This window comes from Gavia stellata, chromosome 28 (assembly GCF_030936135.1).
Source record: "Gavia stellata isolate bGavSte3 chromosome 28, bGavSte3.hap2, whole genome shotgun sequence".
In the NCBI taxonomy this organism is placed as follows: domain Eukaryota; kingdom Metazoa; phylum Chordata; class Aves; order Gaviiformes; family Gaviidae; genus Gavia; species Gavia stellata.
This window is the reverse complement of record NC_082621.1, coordinates 326,254-348,498: the sequence shown is the minus strand read 5'-3', so window position 1 is coordinate 348,498 and position 22,245 is coordinate 326,254. Positions and strand designations below refer to the sequence as shown.

Genomic DNA, 22,245 nt, shown 5'->3' with positions numbered 1-22,245 from the left:
CGCCGCGCCGCCGGACCGAGCCCTCTCGCCGCGATGCGGTGGGAGGTGCCGGGCCGGGCGGGGGGGCGCCGCGGCCGGGCGCTGGCAGCCCCCGGCGCGGCCGTGCCCGATCCCGGAGGAGACCTCGCTCCGGCCTCCCGCCGTGTCCCGGGGGCTCGCGATAGGCCGCGGCTGCCGCCGGGGGGACGCCCCGAGGGGCGGCGGGGCCGGCGGGGGGCGGCGGGGGGCGGCCGTAGCGGCGCGGCCCTGCCCAGCGCCGGCACCGCTCCGCGCCTGGTTGGTGCCGCCGGGGCCGGGGGCGCGGCCAGGCCGGGGCCGTCCCGGTAAAGCGGCGGCGCGGGCGGCGCGGCCCCGCACCATGGAGGGGCACCTGGCGCGCTGCAAGATCGTGGTGGTGGGGGACACGCAGTGCGGCAAGACGGCGCTGCTGCACGTCTTCGCCAAGGACTGCTACCCCGAGGTGCGGCGGCGGCGGGCGGCGGGCGGGCGAGCGCGGCTCGCTGGGCTGGGCTGGGCTCACCTCTGCTCTCCCCTCCGTCCCCCCAGAGCTACGTGCCCACCGTCTTCGAGAACTACACGGCCAGCTTCGAGATCGACAAGCAGCGCACCGAGCTCAACATGTGGGACACCTCAGGTGGGCCGGGGGCTGCGCGGGGGGCGGCGGGGCCGGGCTCGTCCCTCCGGCCGAGGCTCTCCCTCTGCCCGGAGCGCCCGGGCCGCGGCTGGAGCAGCGGCCCCGCGCCCGGCGGCTGCGCCCCGCGCTCCAGCAGCCTGCGAGCCTCCCGGCCGGGTCCCGGGCAGCCGCCGGGCGGCCCCGCCACCGCTCCGGCGCGGTCTGCAGGAGTCGCCGCGCTGGGCGTTCTCGCCTCCCTTCCTGCAGCCCGCGCGGTGCGGCCTCCCAGGTAGGGCTCTGCGCTGCTGCTGCGTTGGCGTTAGAGCGGCTCCATCCGTGCCCAGGGGGGGATGCGGCCGAGTAACGACAAAACCAGCTGCGGGGTGCGAGGTGAGGCCGGGGAGGAACGGGGAGGAGGCACGGCGCGGCGTGCGAAGGGAGACCTCACCTTAGAGAGGAATGCGCTGTCCTTTCATCACTCTCTGCGACAGAGCGTCTGGTGTTCTTTGGCTGGTTTTTTTTGGTTGGGTTTGGTTTGGCCTCATTGTGTCCTCAGTTGCGATTCTGCATAAAGCCGTAGGCACAGCTGTCCCAGCCCACCGAGACCCTTCCCAAACTTCATGCTGTCTTTCTGTGGAGGCGCGAGTTGCAAGTGAAATGCTTGATACAGAGCTAATAAAAATATTAGCATCCAGCAAAGTTCATGTGCACCTTTTAATTTCCTCTGACAACCTTTTTGGACTGCTGTGTACACATGGTGCAGCTGAATGCTGTGCTCTGTTGGTGTACGCACATCACAGGCTTGCTGATGTTCTTTCCCCGTAATTTCTGGAGTCCTTATGACAAATGAAGTCCTCTCGGTGTCCAAGAGCAACAGTAAATTAAAACGTGACCTAGGACTTTCTTTGCTCACGTACACTCAAATTCCTGGCTGTAATTTTACATCCATCAAATTACAGGATAAGCACAGATCTACCTATAGTAGTGGCTTTACTCAGTCTTGGACTAGCTCTAATGTGTAAAATGTGTTTGTTGAGTCTGCTCTGGAGCTTCCTCACCCAGGAGACCTTGCTTTTGCTGCTTTTTATTCCCTGAGACAAAAAGGGATCTTTTGCTTTACCTGCACGATGTGTGATGTGAGCCACAAGGATGCTGGCTCTTAGGGCAGCTCTTGGTGCTGAGGCTGTAGATGAAGCATTGGCTCTCAGCATTTGACTGGAAGCCGTGCTTGAAGCAGAGTGGTGGCTATGACCTGGAAGTCATTGCATGGTGGATGGTGCTGGGCTGACGTGCCTGCCTGAAGTCCCTTAAACACGGTAACAGCAAAGCTGTTCTGGTCGACCTGGGGGCCTTCCCTGCAGAGGGTTCCCTGGAGCTGCTCCGACAGGGTGAATCCAGATCTGGGTGCGCCGGGAGCAAGGGGTGGCTGACCCCATGTGTCACCGGGGCATGCTTGTGCAGACACCTGCAGCTTGATCACCCCTGTGACCGTGGGGGTTTCCAAATTGTGGACTTCAGCCTGTGAAAAGGGACTGGGTGGGGTATCTTCGTTAGGCACCGAACGGCTTTGCTCTGAGTGTCTGTATTTGACATGAAATACATGTCTGTATTTCCCCTTTTGAGGGTCCAGAAGCACGTTTGATGCATTATCTGTTTTTTTTAGGAATTTTCCAGAATGTTTGGCTTTGATCTTACAAATTTTAAAAGGACATGATAAAAAGTCTTTAAAGCTGTGTATATGTATCTGATACCTGCCTCTGATGCTGTCACGCATTCATTTTTACCCTTTTCAACAAAAGATGTAAGATTGTCTAATGTTTATAGCCAAGAGGAAATGGACTTTTGGTTCTTTCTCCCTTCTCCTTATGAAAAATGTAAAGCCTTTTTAACAGCTTTGTTGTAGATAGAGTTTGCTAGTTTTCCAGATAAAGTCCCTTCTGTTGCAGCTTTGATTTGAAATATACAGGAGCTAGTTCTTCAATAAGCAGTCCTGCAAAGCAATACACAGCAATTTTCTGTAGTAATCAAACTGATATTTTTAGCTGTAGATTGCAAGCTGCTGTTAAATTTCCACTACCCTTTGGAGACACTTGTAAACAGGAGCTTTGGCAAAAGAAGTTTTGCACAATAGCAAATTGAACCAGCTGAGCTGAAGGGATTTAGAGTGGCTAATTGCCCTCCTCATGCAGAATGACAGGCACTGGGGTGCACTTTCCCTTGTCTCTGTGCTACCTCCTCTCTCTTTTACGCGGCTTCGCATGCAGGAGTGTATTATTCACGATAAATTCCATCCCAGCGAGAGCGGGAAGGGAGGTGCTGGGAAACTGCTCCCCTCCTCATGTCAAGATCACCCTTTATATTTTAAACACTAGCCATCTCTTAGATAACTAATTGGAACTGAAGGTCTTCTCCAGAAGTCAGAAGAGACCTGGACAGAGGAGCTGACTATTGATTTTTTAATTTTTTTTTTTTATTGCCCCAGCCCCGTAGTTAGTTGTGAAAATGGTCAGACACTCTGGAAGCTGCTCAGGGTGAACTGAGCGTCATCCAGCAATGGGTGTTGGGGCAAGAGCAGTCTGCCTGGAAAATTCCCTTTATTGTGACCGAGCATGGCCACAGCCTACCTGGCTGCTCGGAAGTCCCGTTCATAATCTCTGTACAAACTGGGATATTGTCTGCTCCCTGGGGCTTGTAGTACCGGCTGATATAAGTGCATTGGAAAACGTAGCCTTTCAGGCCGAATTTGCCCCTGCTGCTAAGTGGCAAATGCAAGATATGACGTTAGCAGCAGGCAGTAAATCTAGTTAGAGAAATATTGCCATAGGGTGGACAGAAGTGATGGAGAACTGAAAGGCTCCCAAATAGTATTGGGACCTCTGATTTCCTTTAAATGTTTTTTAACCCTTTGTCCATTGATTAGTTTTTCTGAGGCTGGAGGGTGACTCTGGAGAGTTTCCAGCACTGAGAATCCTTCATGAGGATGAAATCTGTGCCGCTCAGACAGGGCAAATGCGAGGACTCTGCCATCTGAAGTTCCTTAGATCTAGGAGCCTACCAGGGAGAAAAGTGAGCCCTTGTCCATCATCTGCAGGTGCTGGTTGCATTTCATGTTTGTTTCTGTTTAAGTGAGTCCCACCTCGGGGCACGCTGTGGGAGTGAAATTGCTTCAGCACCATTTTACAGCACAGCGGGGATGTCCCATCCCTCCCGTCCCCCTGAAAGCCTGCACTACATGCCGTTTTCTAAAGCCTCCATTAAAAATGAGTTTGACATTTTTGTGTGTGAGGGAAGGGGTGTGGAGTCTGCTTGCCGTAGAGTGTGGACAGGGTTCCGGTTCCGGGAAGCTGTGCACTGGCACCTCTGCTCATGAGCCTTATGGAGGACATGATGCTTTGCTACTCTTCATGCTCCCATTCTGCAAAATTCTTTCTTTGCTGCCTGTTGTCTGAATGTGCTCGGCACAGAAACAACTCCTCTGCATGGTGCAAGGGGAAACTCCTGTTCGACAGGATGCCTGATGGCTTGGGAGTGCTGTTCCCAAAGGGCTGGGTGGCTCCCAGACCCACAGTGCCAGTGCACCAGACCCGTCAGGAAGAGCTTTCTTCCTTGCTGCCAGGTGGAGGAAGGGCAGATGGTTTTGTGATCACTAGCAATGCTTTGCAAAGAGTAGGCGAGTTTAATTTCCATGCTTCAGAGGTGTCAAAGGGAGTGCAATTACCACTAGGTGTGCACCGGGCCGGTAGGTTTTCCTCAGCAATGCCATAGCTGTATTCCCCGTGGGATCAGGGAGTGTCTGTAGGTCTGCCCTGCTCTGGGAGGTCTTGTGCCTGGAGCGGAGCCGCTGCAGTGCTCAACAGGTCTCCAGCGGCGAGAGCGTTCAGCGCTGGCTGACCTCCTTCCTGGGGACCGGCTCTTGGTGCATTCCTGTGGTGGCTCAGGCATTGCCAGTGGACCTGCTGTTCATGCCTCCAGCCTGGCTCAACATCCCCGCTCGTCCCACCTGCCGCCCCGGCGGCCCTGCAGAGCCCCTTCCCCAGCGCTGGGTACCAGCAGGGAGAGAGACTGGCTCAGGCAACACTGCTGCCTGATGCCTCTGGAAGGCCAGGGTGCTACAGCATCAGTGTCAGCAGGTCTGAGGCTTTGCCCTGTACCTAGGTGGGTTTTTTGTTTTGTTTCCAATAATAATGGGGAAGAAGCTACTCTGTGCATGACAGCCTGGGCTCAGTTCTTTGCGTTTGGTTCACACCCCTTTATGCCAGGAGGCTCTGCCTGCCTTCTGTGTCTGTGGCCTCAAAGTGCAGGCAGGCAGAGCAGTGACCTGACCCGAGGCCATTTACCTGCTTGGTGCATCTTTTGCTGATGCAGATCCCAGTGCAGAGTAGAGCTGTCCATTTCTGGTAGGGGCATCTGTGCCAGTGGCTCAGCGGGAGGCCGGGGCCTGGCACTGTGCCTTGCACATGATCGTTACCATCTTGGAAAGCTGCTGGAGAGGACTTTTCTGTCCTTTGTGGACCAGCAGGATGCACTGCTGCTGAGAGCTGCAGTGCCTACCACAGCCTGCAACATTGCAAAGATCACGGCCCACAGGTTCAGCAGTGCCACTTTGCCCCCCTCTGTGCTGCAGCTCAGAACAGGGGAGTTGCACAGCTGCCAGTCCTTTGCTGGGGCTTCAGAAGTCCTTCTCTTAAGCAGATGTGCTTTCAGGACAAGAATAACACTGAGTTGCAAATCCCCCTCCGCCTCCCTCTTTGCCTGTACTCAGCAAACAGTCTGCCTTGGTATGGCCTGTGTGGGAACCTACAGGCTGCGATAACAGATCCTTCTTTAGGGAAACTACTGAAGAATGCTGATGAGATTAGAGAGTTGAAAGGGGCTGAGTTCAGCAATGGCATCTCCATGGATGCTGAGGCTGTCTGTGCCTGGATTCCCAGCGTGTGGCTCTGGGATTGCCATGGCTGCCTCTTCCGAAGTGCAAGAGCAAGTTCTGTCTTGGGAAGAGTTCAATGCCACTTGCACTCTGAGGCAGAGAAAAAATGTGGAGCTGCCCTTTCTGTACCAAAATAGCTCCTCCCATGCTCCCTGTTGAGGCTGGGAGCCTGAAACCAGCATACTTGTGTTCTGCCTCAGCACAAATACGTAGTTAAGCCTAAAAATATGTGCAGCTGGGTCACATTCTCAGGCAGGTCAGTAACCAGTTGGACAGAAGTTTAAAGAGTTGCAGCAGAAACAGCAGCAGAAATGCTTATGCTGGAGTGGGTGGAGGATGGACCTGAGAAGACATGACATGACAGTCCCCAGGAGGATCGTCTTGCTGGGCTGGGCATGGTGCGGGGGTGTTGCGATGCTGTGTGGCTCAGGGATGGAGGTTGCTTCTCCAGCACCTCCCTGCAGCAAGGGCAGCATGCCCTGTGGTAGCATCCGTCCCTTCTCCCCTACAGATCCGGCGCTATTAGTGACAACCAGCTGACCCTGCTGGCTGCTGTGACCTCGTAGGCAAGGAAGTGCTTTCTGTGGGGTGGGTTTGTTCCCCGCTCTGATGCAGACCCCCTTGCCACAGCACGGAGGTGATCCGCTCTCGCCTGTGGGCAAGGACAGCATCACTCTGCTCTCCCCATTTCTTCTGTCCATCTGGCTGCTCTGTGGCACCTCCCGATGCCGCTTTAACACTGATTTAACACATGTTTAGGGCAAGCGGAAGCTCCTTATCGAGGCAGTCACATAAACAGACCTGCAGAAACTCCGGGGAGCAGGGCAGTCACGCCCCATCCTCTGCCTGTGATGGCTTGCCTCTCTAACAGCCCTCACCCAGCGTGGTGCCAAGGATGCCCCTCTCGCCCCAGCAAACAGTGCTAGTGTGCTTCTGGACGGCTGATAGGGGATGGCGGGAGGCTTTGTGGGAGAGGGAGAGCTCTGAAGGAGCCAGCTGGTGCGCGCCACGGCCCCGGGCCCCGTGCGCATGGTGAGGACATGGATGCAGCTTTCCTTTTGCCCCAGATTCTGAAGATAAAATCTCCACTCGATTAAACTTCGCAAGTGTACAGGCCCAGCCTTCCCTGTAGGGAGAAACCTTATCTGGTAGCCAAGCAGTCAGGGAGGGATCTGCTGCTTATGCACAGCAAACCTGAAATGTGCAACATTGCATAAAGATAATTGCGTTTGTTCAGTCCTCGGATGTGTTCCCCAAAGCCAGAGTGTGCGCTGGCTGTTCTGTGGGAATCTGTTGCCACTCCTAGTCCTTGTTGTACTCCATAGAAAGGATGACAGGCAGGTTGTGGCAATGCCAACTGCCCTTGCGACATGGCAAGAGTGCCAGGAAGGGTCTTCTGGCTCCCATTTGTCTCCCTTGTCAGCTGCCACAGGTGTGATTTCCAGCATGCTTGTGAGAAGCCCGGAAGAGCTACTCGGGCTGCCTCTGCAGCCCCAGCCCTCCCACCCCAGATGCTCAGTGACACTCTCCCAGATATGCCAGCAGGGACTTCTACAAGGAACTTCCACAGCTGCCTCCCAATTGCCAGAGTGAGGTTTGCATCTGAGCAAGCTCCTCTGAACCTCTGTGAGCTGCATATGTGAGACAGGGCACAGGATCTGGATAAGGCAGAAGCACCCTGTGCCTGCCTGAGCTGGGGATTCCGCTGCCGGTAAATCCAGCAGAACAACCTCCTCCTGAGTGACAGGTTTCCAGTAATAAGATCTGGAGAGCGGCCCAGAAATGCCACCTCAGCCCGTGCAAATACCATTCCCTTCATCCTGATCATGTCTGTCCTGAAGGTATGCCAGCTGGGCTGTTTAGTAATTTACTCATTTTTGTATGTGCATCATAAGAATTAGGAGCATAATTAATAGCTGATTAGCTATTGTTTGTCATGCACTTTCCAGACGATTGCTTGTTGCATGTCATGGAACTGTTTCCTCCTTTCCTACACTTCAGGGGTTTGCAGTGATGTTGCACAAGCAAGAGAAATGTCATGGTCCAGCCATGAGAGAAGCTTGTAAAAGTTCTGGGGCCGATGTCTGTGCCATGTTTGGTGCCCCTCAGAGGGCTGGACTAGGGGTAGTTGCAGTAGGGCTGGCAGTTCCCTCTGCTGCTTTCGTTCTGTCTCCCTCCAGTTTTGGTGGGAAGCCTCGTCTCTCCTTGTTCTGCCCACTTTGGCAGGCAGGGCTTTGTGTCATTTCAAGACAACTTGCTGACCCTGACCTTGCTGCCTGGCAGGGTCCGAGAGCTGGGGCCCTCACCTTCGTGAGGGTCTGTCGTACCCTAACTTCCGAAGAACAAATTGTGACCTTCGCTTGAGTAAAACCTTTCTGAGGCCGTGCCTGGAAGGATGGCAGGATCTTCCTTTGTGGCAAAGCCTGCCATCGGAGGGTTTTCTGTGGGAAGGCGCAGGGGATGCACTGGTAAAAGCTCTGCCCCTTGGGCTGTGGTGGAGATGGCTTCTTGGAGAGAAACCGCAGCTGGCTTTGCCTGGCTGTCTTGTTGCTGTGGGCAGAGCCAGGGAACCCTGAGCAGCACAGGGCACCTTGGTGCTGGCAGGGGTAGCAGTACGTGTTTATCAGCCTGGCATTTCGCATGTGGACAGCCAGGTCTTCGCTGCAGAGTGGAACTTGGCACGATGGCGCTCCTCTGTTTGACTCTATGTTGCCAGGTCTGTTTTGCTCTTAGTGCCACTCACTTCAATCTCTAATGTCACTAATTGCTGCTTCTTTCGTAATTGTGACCCTGGAGTTGTCGGGTCTGGGCTTCGGACTGCGGTACTGCCAGAGCCCATCATTATCAGTGTCTCTGAGTCTGTCACCAGTGCTTTAATTCTTGTCCCTGCCACTTGTCACTTTTCTGGGCTGGACTCTAATGAGCACTGTATTAATGTCAGAAACATGTTTTTTGTATCAGTGGGCTCTGCATTATCCTCCCCTTTCAGACAGTAATCAGCCAGGCAGGGTCAGGGATCCTTAACCTGTCTCTGAGCCCCAGCTGAGCAGGGACCTGCAGGGTGCTCAGGAATATTGCTGCAGTTTATCAATCTTCAAACAAAAAAATCCTCTGATTTTTCTCTCAGGAGAGAGGGTCTGATTTCACACTGGGAGGATGAAGTTGGTCTCTGTACTCGTGATGGTTCAGATCATTGTCTCCCTGATGTGCAGCTATTGCAGTCTGGGAGGCTGCAATGGCTAATTTCCTTGTCTCCTGTTTATAAAGCCCATCAGCACTAATGATACAGGGAATGAGGAGGGCATTTGCATATCCTGATCTGTTGTACGCCAGGCACACTGAGCTATTGCTCTTCAAACATTGCCTTCTGCCTTTATAAAGGCATCTTAAATCTTAAAGGCAGGGACCCGTGTCTGCAGAGTTTACCATGCTTGTCCTTCCTCCTAAGTGAGAGATTGTCTCTGAGAAGCCCTTTGTTGTGGAGACGCCTGTTCCTGTGCTCTGGGAGGCCCAGCTCCCTGGCTCCAATGGGGTGCCTTGCAGGAGGAGATGTCCGGAAGGATCGTGCCAGCAGGATGCACCCGCAGAAATCCCAGGAGACTATTGCTGGAGCTGTGTCGCAGGCCACGCAGGAGGTGGAGGCAGCCGTAGGAACAGTGGCTGCCAGTGCACGCGAGTGACATGTCAGCACGGGCAGCTTCATCCTCACGAATGGAGATCTGATCCTGTTGCGCGCTCAGTTGGGGAGCTCCTGTGCCGGGTCCATGACCTGCCCGTTCCCACAGGTGCCGGCTGGGCTGTTGTGTGGTCGAGCTAAGTTGAGTAAAAGGACCAGGGAAGAAAAATTTCCATCCTAGTCTGTCCCCAGTAGGACAAAGGGACTGGGCATGACCTTTGGGGTTCTTTGACTGCCGCTCTCCAGCATTCCCTGAGGCTGAATTCCTCTTCACCCTCTGCCGTAAACTCTGCCATTGTTTCTCTGGGCTGATTTGCCCTTTTCTAACAGTGGGAAATATGTCAGGGTGACTCCGTGCCCTCTTGTTGCATCTGCAGAGGAAATGGCAGCTCTGGAGTGTTCTGGATGTCTCGGAAAGCCAGCCGAGATTTTTGCGGGCTCACCATGGGGACTGGCCTTGCCTCTCTGTTCCTGTTCCGGGGTGTCTGGGACAGCTGCCACTTCTGGCCTTTCATTCACGGCCAGGTTTTCAATTCAGTATTTTCATGCTTTCCCCTTGATGGGCCCTGGGAGGAGACAATAGCTGGGCTGTGACAGGGGATGTGTGCTTTTCTCATGCAAATAGAAGCCTGCACTGGGAGAGCCCGTTCAAAGCCTTAGCCCCGAGTTCAGCCTCTCGGATGGAGCTGGGTGAGGGGCAGGGGGCAGGGGTGGGGGGCACCCAGCTGGCATGGCCAGAAGCTGCCTGGGCTGTTGCAGGCTCCTTCCCCAGCGGCAGCTTTCTGCATGGCAGCAGTCCAATCCAGGAGCAGCTGGGTGGGTTGTTCCCTGCCCAGCACGTCTGTGAATTGTACAGAGATGTCGTTTTCAGTCTTAAAGGTGTGATATAAATAAAATATATTATTAACACCTTCATCATCATGTGCCCTGGCAAAGGAAGGGCTAATCATGAAAGCCGTTCCATTCACTGGCACCTCATGTGATATTAACCAGATCTGGAGCACTCGCGTGGGGAAAGCATGCAGTGATTGAACGTGAGCATCCTGCTCCCACACCAGGTCTCTGCTACAACTGTGCGGAGGAATCCCTGCCCGGCCTGGGGGGGTGAGAAGGGGGCTCAGAGCCACGCCTCTGCACACAGGGCCTTTGCCTCTAGTAGGCAGTGGCTCAGATAAATTTCTTTGCAACAAAAGGCCACTTGGAGCTGTGAATTCAGCTCCACAGAAAGCCCTGCTTAACCTCAGGAAATGCTGAGCACCTGTGTTGGTACACAGCAGCTCTGAAGGGTTTGAGCCGCCGTCTTGGGGAAGTTCTGGAGGGCCACGTGGCTGGTGAAGCTTGGTGAAGGGTGATTTGGACCCCTGGCAGCGGAGGGGATAGTCTCCTTGTGTCTGGTGCTGGCTGAGAGGTGGTACAGGCTGCTTGCCATGCATAGGGAGAGGATACTGAGACAGCTGCACCTTGGTCCTGCTTTAACAGCTCTGTCCTCTGGACAAAGGCTTGGCTGACCTGGCAGTGGGATTTGTCTAGCAAGGAAAACATCCTCTGTAGTCTCTAAAGGCCGCTGCTCGTCTGGCAGCGCTGTGTGGGGAGGTATTCCGAAGCTCTTCGGGCTTGTTGATGCAGCACTCCAGAAAGCTGGGATGAATTTCTGTTTCATTCTGTGAAGGATGTTCTTGGCTGTCCCTGCAGAAAGCAGCATGCGCTGCAGTGTTGCTGGCTCTATGGGGAGCGTTTACGGTGAGCCCTCTGAGACAAGTGTGATGCTGAAAAATTTAGGTCTTGGCAGTGCTCGTCTCTGTTTCAAGCCGGAGCTGGCTGGGTTTGCAGGAGGCCCTTGCAGAGCAGATCATGGCTCTGCATGCATATTTGCTTTTCTGGTTTGTAATGTGCTATTGTTGGATGGAGGGTGCCCATGTGAGGATGCTCATTATCTCTCAGAACAGCTAATAAGGAGCAAATGAATATTAACACTATGTTGGTATAGATGAAACCACATTTTAGTACCCTGCCCGAGAGCGGCGCCTCTGAGTCCCAGTGCCAGGCATTTTGAGGGGTTGCCAGCTGATAAGAAAGAGGAGCTACTCATGGCTGTATCCGCCCCTGACAAGAACCGCGTGGATTTTATTTTTAAGCTGGTTTTTGGCTTGCTCCAGTTTTCTCTCTTTAATCATGAACAGATGCACATCAGTCCTGTTTCTTGCAAACCTGGGTGCCAAGTGGGAGAATGACTCATGCAGTAAAGGAAGTCTGGATCTGCAGACACACAAGCCTTGGGTGCGTGTGTGTTCGGAAGTGCCAGACTGTGGGTCCCTGGGGTGTCTTGCTGGAATATCTGAAATGTGCCGAGTGCTCAGAATCAATAAAACTGAAAACTGAGTTGAGGGAACTGAGGCTTTTGTGTTTTGGGTTTTGGTGGTTTTTTTTTTTTTGATTGTCATACTCAATGAAAAAGTAATAGATAGAAAAACTAGAAGAATAATCCCCCACACAGAATTTACTGATTCGGTAGAGAGATCTCCAAAGCGAGCTGGAGCACACTGAAGTTTGGAGCACAGCAGCTCTTCTACCGTGCTGGGCAGCACTGACCATCGGTCTCCATCAGTCTCCTGGGGTGGGGCAGAGGCTTCTGCAGCCGGGGGCATGAGCACTGGCTGTTACCCCCTGCCAGAGCAGCTGGTGAGTTGGACTACCAGCGAAGGTGCCAGGGGCTGCTCCTGCGTGTCGGAGTTGGAGCAGAAAGTTAATGAATATGAAGGCAATTTTGATCTCATTAAGAAAATGAAGTTCTTGACCTCGTGCATACCTTCCCTCACCTCTTCCCACCAGCACAGGGGGTCTTTCCTCCTGCGGTCCCAGGTGGTGAGAGCACGATTCCGGGCACTGGGGTGGGGATGGTGGTGGTTCTGCGGGATAACCGAGGGGCCATGCACCGCTGTGCACCGGCACTGCAGGCTCCCCGCCGAGGAGCTGGCTGGTTGCTGAGGGGAGCAGCAGGTTGCTATGATACAGTTTGCTGTGGCAATGTCTGTGCTGAATGGAGCCCAAACCACCTCTACAAAAGGAGCATTCCTGGGCTGGGAGGGGACAGATTTATCTGCAGTGTTTATGTAAAGCTGAGGAGCCGCAGGGGGAGGATGTGTGTGGGAACACTTTCCTCCAGTGTGTGGGAACACTTTCCTCCAGTGTGTGCTGGGGGCCTCTGTCTGGAGGCAGATACCCTCATGTGCATGGGGGAGAGGGCATGGCTCGGATAAAGGACCCACCAAATCCAAGCATGCAGATCAGTGCTGGATCTCACATCCCATCCAGTAAACCCACACCAGGCACAAGACTGAAAACTCAGTCTAAAGGGGAGCTTGGTGCTACTGAGCTTGGTGCCGCCTTCAAAAACAGCCTTATCCTCAGTGGGAACTGGGTCACCTTGCTGTGCTGCAGGAGCATGGGAGGGGGCAGTTCACTGGTGCCAGCTCTGCCAGTCATGCACTGAAGCAGCTTGAGCCTGAAGCGAGGTCAGAAATCTCCACGCCTGGACACAGGGTCGCCCTGGCTCACCGTGCCTCCCTGTGGACCAGCCTGCATCCCCTGTCCCCAGAGCTGGCCAAGGCACCGCAGGGACTGGCTCCTTTCCATGCAGGGAGCATGACTTGCCCTCTAGGAAGAGGGCTGGGCTCTGCAGAGAGCAGCAGGGTGAGCTTCTTTCGTGCTGGATCCCAGCTGCTTCTCTTCCCGGTGACTTTGCAGGGACAGAGACCCAGGCTGCAGCTTCTCTCACTGATGGGAGCAGGGGGTGCAAGTGCCTTTGCTCCTGTGGGCTGGCAGCAGCATGGCTGTCTGTAAGAGCTGGAGATACCCGTAGCCCATTTTGCTGCGAATCCAAATGCACATCGAATCTCAGGGTGCCTGCCCCAGGCTTCGTGGGAGTGGTGGGGGCTGCGTGGGCATGGCTGGGGCTGTGCTGGTTGGAGCGTGCCCTGAGCTCTGTGCTGTGGCAGTCCCAGCGGTGGCTGCTGTTGGTATCTGGCTGTGAGCTGGTGTCAAGGCGAGAGTGGGTGGCCAGTCTCTGGAGCTGGGCAGTGTTTGGGAAGACAACACATTGCAGCCCTCAGTCTGCCCCGTATGGGCTCTGGGCAGAGGAAGGAGCGGCCACGGCCAGGTCTGCTCTCCTGGCTGAGTCTTGCAGAGGGATCTGGGGTGTTTGCAAAGCACCTGGCATGCAGAGCTGTGCTGTAGGGGCTGTACTTCCCTCTGTGCTGTACCTCAGTTGTGAGCTCCGGTGCAGGCAAGAGCCAGGGTTGGAGCCCCTGCGGAGAATCAGCCTATTCTCCTCTCATGCTTATCCCAGGCAGATTCCTATCCTCCCGGAAACATAAGCCACCATCGTCCATAATTCATCAGGTGCTGAACTTCAAGGAGCCACCTGACACCCGGGCTGGGTGCTCCACCCTCCTCCCAGGGTGGGAAAGTGCAGGGTCCAGGCATCCCGGGGGGCCGCGGAAGGAAGTGCGTCCGGTTTCCTCGGCCTCGGGTGGGCGATCCTTCTTTCAGAGGAGGCAGATTCAACAAGGACTCTGGTGTGTCTCTGCTTCCCCTTTTCATAAATAAACATCTGCTTCTCATCCCTCCAGGAAGTTTAAGCCATTGTAAAGCCAAATATAAAACCGAAACAGTGTTTTTAAGTAGCAATGAGCTGATTGCTCCATTACTGTTTACTGAGGCATCTACAGTTGCACACAATGCATTTCAAATAAAAACATTGTGGGACAATGACTTTAATGCCTGAAATTTGCATCGAAGGTGTGCATGTGTGCATGCGGGTGTGTGCAGCAGAAGCCGTGCAGGATTCAGGCTGGGGTCTCTGCCTGCGCACTGAGAAATCCCACAGAATACAGAATCATCCCCTCCAATTTATAGCTTGTTCACCAAATCCTGTCACATCTTTTATGTGCCAATATGAATCTGTCTGACTTTTTCCAGCACAAATCCAGAACAAAAGGCAATTCTTTTTTTACCTGTCTTAAATTCTCACAATCTATGTGAGCAAGCTCTCCTGTATAAACATAGCAAGAGAGGATTAAAAAAATAGCAGCAGCATTCCTTGTCTTCTCTCAGCCACACCTTTGCACCGTTAATGGTACAGCAACTGCATGACAAGTAATAGGAAGTGGTGGAGAGAGGCATGTGCTGCTCTACAGTATCACAGCCCTTCCAAACTCCGTTTTCTGCAGTGAGCCAGCATGCCCTGGCAGCACAGCTCCACTGCCTCTTACTTGCCAGATGCTTACTAGGGAGGGAGAAAGATGCAAAACTTGCACTTATTTCCGCTCTGCAAAGGGATAAATGTAAGAGCACAGGGACAAAAACTCTGACTTCCACGCCTAAACAAAGGGACCAAATCCTCTGTAAACCAAGCTCTGCTGAACCTAATGGTGTCTGGTCACTGGTCAAAAGCTTGGGTCAACATCCTTTATCTCTGACAGAGCAGTTTGCATCATGTGGCAATATCTCTAGTTCTTACTGGAGTTAAAGATCTCTTTGCCTAGTAGAGAGGGCTGGGGGTTCTAGCCTGCTCATTCGGGTAACAGTCAGTGGGATGAGACTTTCTGCTCACCACTCTCCTCCTGCTCCTCTCTGCAGGCTCAGCATATTATGATAACGTCCGTCCCTTGGCCTACCCGGACTCGGATGCTGTGCTTATCTGCTTTGACATCAGCCGCCCGGAGACCCTGGACAGTGTGCTCAAGAAGGTGAGTGCCTGGCCTGCCTTCCAGCTGGTGAGATGGGTTCTCTGCAGAAGCACATGGAGCCACCCTGGGGTATCTGCTCCCTGAGGCTGTCATCAAGGCTAAAAGCTCTGGCCCTGTGGCCAAGCCTTGGCTGGAGTTTGCGTGCTCAGATGAGGATGGCAATGGTCGGCTGCTGTGGATCCCTACATGGTCTGTGCAGAAAGCAAGATATTTCCATTTGAAAGCAGCTCAGTGAATGGTGTAGCTCATGGTAGCTTGCAGCATAGGGGGGGTTGTCTGTGTGTATGCACACATACAAATGTGGGGACAGAGAGAAATGTAGGGCATTTGTTCTGTTTTTCATTAAGACCTTGGAAAGTGTTGTGCATCTCTTATTAGTATAACCACCAGCGAGTGTGCTATAAATTGCTTGCAGCAGTTGAGAAGTGGCCCCTGGTGCCTGTTTCCATGCAAGTAGAGAGCTCAGTTTTTTGGCTGTCCCCTCAGTTCAGCATCTGCACAGTAAGGAAGACAGCAATCAGTTCCCTATAGCTTGACAACAAGAATAATGAGCTGTGGCACTGAATTTCAAGCCCGTGAATGAATAAAGTGAGATGGCACAATGCCACTGGACTGGATAGCATGCAGGGCCCTGAACACCATCTGCCCTGGCAGAGCTGACTGGCCATGCTCTGCATTAGCAGCTGAGAGTTTTCTACCTGCAGGTTAGCGCCTTAAGGCAACGCACATATTTCCAGCTGGCAGGCCTGGCAGGTCCTGGGGAGCCCCAAAGGGCTGGGGATCCGCTGTGGAGCACTGCTGGCTGGCGTCCCAGCAGGTCTCTGCCTGCCATGCTCTGGGGGAGTAGGTGGCACCCAGGGAGAGGTTCCCATGCAAGGCTTTCCTCTGAGATGGCATGAAGTCCAGCAACTCAGGATGCTGCTCAGGGGAGAGGGCAAATGGCCTCCTGGCCACTTGCATCCCTTGGTCCTGGCTGGACCCTGCTTCCTTCCATGAACATCAGGGAGCTGTGGTTTCAGTGAGCTCTCGCTGCTGTGCAGCAAAGCTGCAGAGTGCTCAGTGGTGGCTGCATCCTGTCCCAGAAGTGAGTCTTGGCTGGCATCTCGTTTGTGAAGCTCTCTGAGACACCAAGGCGTGAAAAGCACTACAGAACAGTGATTCCTGTAGCTATTCTCCCCAGTGAGCCCCAGGCTGCCGGGGCTGGACAGGCCACTGTCTGAACAAGTCACATTGTACTGACTGCCCTCTTGGCCTCTCCACATTTTGCCAAATGTTGTGCTGAAGCAAGTGCCTCTTACTCAGCTGCTGGGAGGGCTGAAAAGTGGGTCTATGTCTCAGAAGTGTCCTGGTGAGGGGACAAAGACCGTTCAGATAACTCAGTCAATGGCTCAGTGTTCATTTCCAAAGCAGGTCCCGGGTACCAAGCGTGCTGGGTGGAGGGAGGCGTTTCATGTGGACTGAAAGAATTCACTGCTCAGCTTGCGAGTCAGCAGAATAATAATGCAAGCAAATCACTTATACCTTAATGAGATGCAAACCCATCAATAATTAGTTGGGGTTGGGATTTATTTATGTCTCTCTGCACACTCTTCATGTGAGTCCGCACTGCTCAGTGCAAGGTCTTCCCTGTGCAGCCTCACAGATGCTTTGAGTACTGTTAAGCAATGTCTTTTTGATACGGTGACTTACAATAAACCCTAAATCACAGGGGATTTCTTAAGTGCCTCTGAGTAGATGCCTTGTTTCCTTTGGTGCAGGCTTGCAGCCTGTGGAGGTGAGGAAAATTCCTAAGACACCATGAAGTTGAAATGGGTTTTAGCTTTTGATATCAGGTGAATAAGGAAAAAAACACTCCCTATTCAAGCCTCAGGCAAAAATGCTAATTCAGCAGAGGAAATCTTTATTATTGCTGCCCTTCTGATGCCTGGGCTGCCTGTACAGCATGTACAGTTGAAGGGAAGGAGCCATCTGAGAGAATGCAAACAAGCAGCTCTTCATTTCATACAAAGCAAGTTTTCATGGGGTGGTTCCTTCGTTCTGACAAGTCTTGATAGTGCAGCAAATCTTAGGCTCTGTAAGGTGTCGGTTATGTGAGAAGAGGGTCACACCTCTCTCCATAGACTGGGGAGCCCTATGTCATTACAGACAGCCGTGACCTCTGCCTGGTAAGAACAGACCCTATAGCTCAATCCCTTTGAGGACTTTCATCCTTCAGGTAAATTAGGGTGCTTGCATTCCAGCTCCAAAAGAACTGCATCATCCTCCTCTTGCGGGTGTGTTAGCTCTTGACACTGTGTTGCTGTGACACCAGAAATCTCCCAGAAGCTGTGCAGGCCGGTGTGCTGCCTGGGTGCTGGGGATGCGTGTGTGTCCTGGTGGACAAATGTCCCTGGCAGCATGGAAGGGGGGGTTCATGGTGAAGATGCTTGAGCCCACCTCCTGGTGGAAAATAAGATTTTTCCATATTTTGCAGTTGCTTTGGTCTGATACTGGTTGAATGAAACTTGGGTCATTCTTGGCACTTCCTTTCCCCACCAGGTTCCTTCATAGACACTGGGCTGTGGGCTTGGTTTTCTTGCCCCTTCTAATTGCCTAGGATATATGCTTAACCATCAGTCAGCGTAGCAGGAAATTGCTACTTCCAAGTGACATCTTTAGCTGGGGTAATCTCTATTTGTCATCTGCCTCCTACTTCTGAAATATTAGATAAGTAACCAGGGTGTTGACATGCTGATGTGGCTGTACAGGTCTCCCCTGGGGGAGGTCACAGGTGATGGTTTTATTTACTGCTGTGGATACTTAGCTGCACATTGGGCATTCATTTTTGGAGCCCTGAAAGGGACCCTTAGTGCAAAGGAAGTGGGTGTTTGCCCTGGCCTTCTCATTGCATTGCTTCAATTCTCTATTTCCCTGGCTGTAGCTATGCTCTGAATGTCTTAATGTCTTTAACATGTGGCTCCCAATAATAAACAAATAATGAGTGTGCTGTGCAAAGAGCTCCCCGCTGACTGTGGTTCAAAAGGTCCAGCGAGGTTGACCTTTGGAGTCCCAGATCTGTGCACCAGACTGTGTGGTCATTATTCTTCCACATTCATACCCACGAGTGGTCTCCTGTGGCCTAGCGCAGGGGACTGCAGCTTAGATTTAACAGTTATATACCAGGGTGTATCTGGAACAAATGAGCTGAAGTTATCAGCAAGGCACTCTGACCATTCCCATCCTTGCCTGTGGCAGTCATTAAAGTGCCCTGATGAGCTAATCAGTCTCTGAACAGCTGTGATCCCTGTTTGGAAAAGCCATATACACCAGAGTGCATGGTCTTGGCCTCTGAAGTCTGCTTTCCAAACTCGATCCCATTAGAGCCTCGTGTTATATTCAGAACACCGAAAGCTGGCTGTCCCTGTGTTTCCCCTCTTCAGCACAGTCTCCAGAGCCACTCCCAGCCTGCGTCCTCACTGGGAGCCCCTGCTGACCATGGTGACCACCATTGCCCATGCCCTTTCCCCTCTTCCTGAAATCTGGGCATGCAGGCTGCAGCGGGGCCAAAACCAGCCTCAGTGCAGGTCTGAGGTGAGACCTAAAAGTGGTGTTGCAGTGGCTACCAGTAGCAGTCCTGGTACCCTGACTGGTCCAGTTCCAGGTCCTGTGCAGAGACGAGCCAGGCCAGGACAGCTTGGCAGCACGTGCTGATGGTCAGAAGGTGCTGGGACCCCAGGCTGCTGCAGTCGTCGTTCCTCTGAGGGAGAGGGAACAGGAGAAGCTATGGACCAGACTCATGGGCTCTGCCATGGCGGTGAGGCATTGAGGCATTTGCCTGGATGATGCTGTCCGGTAGGAACTGATGGCACAACTCTCCTGACCTGTCCTTCCCTCCAGGGCTGGGGGATCTTGGATGGGGCTCTTGATCTGGTTGGAAGGGGGCTGGGAGTGATGAGCTGAGACCCTGTGACTGCCTTTGTTGTTCCAACCTTGACCCTCTCGCAAGCTGCCTGCTGCCAAAATTAACTGGATGTGAAGGTGCCACTGGGCCTCTTGAAGTGTCTCGTACACCAGCAGCCCTTGAGCACCTTCTCCCTCTTGTCTCTTCTGCAGTGGCAAGGGGAAACTCAGGAGTTCTGCCCCAACGCGAAGATTGTGCTGGTCGGCTGCAAGCTGGACATGCGGACAGACTTAAACACTCTCCGGGAGCTTTCCAAGCAGCGCCTCATCCCTGTGACGCACGAGCAGGTGTGTTTCAGCAGCTGTCCTCGTAGGGCTTAGGGAGGTGTGAGACAGGGACTTTTCTGTAGGACCTACTAGTACAAGGAAGCTCAGCAGCAAATGACCCACTGTGCCCAGGTCTTGGTCTGAAGCTGGTTTGATCTTGACTTATGGACTCTGAGCTGCTCATGCTTACAGCACTCTTTTCCCCAGCTCTGGCAGACCTTGACTTATTCCTGATGCTCTGCCGAAGAGCCTCCCGGTTAGCAGCTGAAAAGTCTTTCCTCAGAGGTGGTGGAGATGCCTGATTTGACAAGCTGGGCTGGTTAAAGGGGAGTGTTGTGCTTCTCCTAGTTCAGTGCAGCTCTTTCTGCTCCAAGTGACTCTCCTGCTCTGGTTCTGTGTTGGGGCAACACTGCTGGGGGGGGGGGGCGGGGCAAGCCACAGCGGGGGGTCTGAGGGTCTGCTGCCAGGCTGCTGTGGCCACCAGTGGACCCAGCAGTGCCACCAGGCTAGCCCAGAGACCCAGTCTCTGTGGTGCAGTGCAGGGGTGGCTGCGCTCTGGGCTGCTCTGTGCCTGGCTCCGTGTTGTGCAGAGTAGGTCCCAGATGACTGTCCTAGTGAGAGGGGTTGTCCAGGCTCTCAGCTGCAGGGGTGGCACCATGTTAGTGAGAAAGTGTGAGTGATTCAGGGTCCAGTGCCTGGTAGCACTGTCTGCTTGGGAGGCTACCCTCATGTCTGGTGCTCTCACAGATGCTTGCACTTTATTTACAGAGGTGATGAGTAAACGTTGTGAGAGAGCTGCTCCTAGCTGTGCTATGGTGCTCTGATAGGGCTGCCAGCACAGACAGGGCTGATGGTGGTGTGAAAGGATGCTCCTTGCAGAGCGCTGGTGTCTTAACTTTCTTCCCTCTTCCTCCCACTCTCTCTGGACTGCAGGGCAGCGCGCTGGCACGGCAGATTGGGGCAGTGGCCTATGCAGAGTGCTCCTCCAAGGTCTCGGAGAACAGTGTACGGGATGTGTTTCATGTGACCACACTTGCCTCAGTCAACAGGGTGCACAAGAACTTGAAGCGCAGCAACTCCAAACGGGGACTGAAGCGGGCATCACAGATGCCTGGCAGGACAGACTTACTGAATGACACAGAGATCAGGAAAGACCGAGCCAAGAGCTGCTCCATCATGTGAAAAACAGGCTGTAAATAATGTGTGTGTGTTGTCCATTTTGTACAGTAACTGGCTGAGACAAGGGCATGGTGCTGGCTGCAGGAGCCAGCCCGCCTTTCCAAAGCCTTTCTCTCTAGGGCTGAGCAAAAGTCCCAACTGCAAACCAGGGTGCACGAGTTGCCCCCCACCATGGAGACTTCTGGGTTGGCTGCTGCTGTGTGGGTTGCTTGGGGCGAAGGAACCACTTGGCAGAGGAGTATTCAGGTGCTGGAAGTAAAAGGGACCGATCCTGTGTGTGTGCCACCCTCCTGTACCCACGGCCCAGCCTCTGCACCTGTGTGCAGCTATACAGCACACACAGCGTGGGGCAGTGAGCTGTGTGGGACCTGGTCTGGAGGGTGGGAGGTGGGTGGAATTGCTAGCAGCAGAGTGCGATCAGGAGAAGGTATTCTTCCAATCTTCCTTTAGAAGAGAAATGATGTTTGAGGTGGTGCTGCCTTTAGCTAAGCTGGAGAGCAAGTCGCCATGGAAGGTGCAGGTCTGGGCCAGAGCTGAGAGGGAAGGCACCCTGGGAAGGAACCTTAACTTGACGATACACCACAGTAGTCCACCTCCTGTGAAGAAAATAGATAGGTGGCTCTTTACACGGTATTTTAGATACTTGAACTCCACTTGAAATGCAGCAGAGTGGACCTGGCTCCAAGGGAGAGGTCTATCCCAGTAGATGCATCCTGAGAGTTGTGGTTCCCCTCAGCAAGCAAATGCCACTCGGGAGCTTGTGTCCCAGCTACTGACAGCCTGGTTACTCATCAGACTGCTCCCTGCCACGGGCAGCTGCGCTTCTGAGGCACATAGCTTCCGAAAAAGCAGACTGCACTAACCACCCATATCCTGCTCTCCACCCATTTGCAGCTGCAGATTGTGTTGCGTGGTGATGTGTTTGTCTGGTACAGATAACCAAAAAGATTATATGCGTATCTGCACCCTGTCTCCACTGTGGCAGTGGGAGGGAAGGTGCTTCCTGCCCCTCTTGCCCTGCTGTACAGCCTCCTCCCAACACCTCTCATTGCTTCTGCTGCTGCCCTCTCGAAATGCCTTTGACTACAGTGTTAGCCTTGACTTAATGTCACATAGACACTTTAAGGAAAAAAGAACCTGCTCCATTGCCAGATCCAGCTGTGTCAGTGGGCTACAGAAAACAAATAAACATCGTTGGAAAATGCATAGTGCTTGACTCTGTTCATTTTTAATAGTCAGCATAGTGCTTGACTCTGTTCATTTTTAATAGTCAAACCAGGCGTCCTCTCAAAATGTCTTACTGTCTAACTTCTATTTGTGTCTTAATGTATCATCTCTCTAGCTCTTGAAATACACTCACACATACACTTGAGTGAAAAACGCAGAGGACTTAGCTGCATGTATTCATTTTGGAGCTGAAACACCTGCTTTCAATAACCTCTCACTCCATCCTGAATCCTTAAACACTGTGGAGCATTTGCAGGTTGTCTGTGCCCGATCCATCAGTCTGAGCTGACACAAGCTGCCCCTGTCCTCACTATGCCAATAGCTGCAAGTGAAGATAGTTTTTGACTTAATATTTTGTGTCTACTCTCCCACCCAGGTCTTAGACTTCAGCCGCATCATGAAGGCTATTTGGGGAATTAGAGCAGCTGAGTTACCAGCACAAGAAAAGCTCAAGCAATGACTGAATGTTGTTGTGCTGGGTGCAGGTTGCAAGAGCATGAAAATGCCCATCTGCAGTCTGGGAGGAAAGAAACTGAGCAAGGCGCTATGCCAAGAACAGCCTTCAGCATCACGATGCTTTTCTCTTACTCTGCAGGGTCCCCAGAGCCTTTGCAAACGTTAGTGAACAAAACGACGTCCCTGCTTGAACAGTAGCAATCAGTGCCTCACA

At 53.2% G+C, this 22,245-nt stretch overlaps 1 protein-coding gene across 1 annotated transcript; it reads left to right on the top strand.

Annotated features, from left to right (window-relative positions):
- The first annotated feature begins 358 nt into the window (after positions 1 to 358).
- RND2 (Rho family GTPase 2) lies at positions 359 to 21,552 on the top strand. The gene is made up of 5 exons (XM_059830395.1): positions 359 to 460; positions 547 to 634; positions 14,854 to 14,963; positions 19,056 to 19,190; positions 20,103 to 21,552. The coding sequence occupies exons 1-5, from the start codon at positions 359 to 361 to the stop codon at positions 20,349 to 20,351; spliced, it is 684 nt and encodes a 227-aa protein (XP_059686378.1). The 3' UTR covers positions 20,352 to 21,552.
- Positions 21,553 to 22,245: the final 693 nt, after the last annotated feature.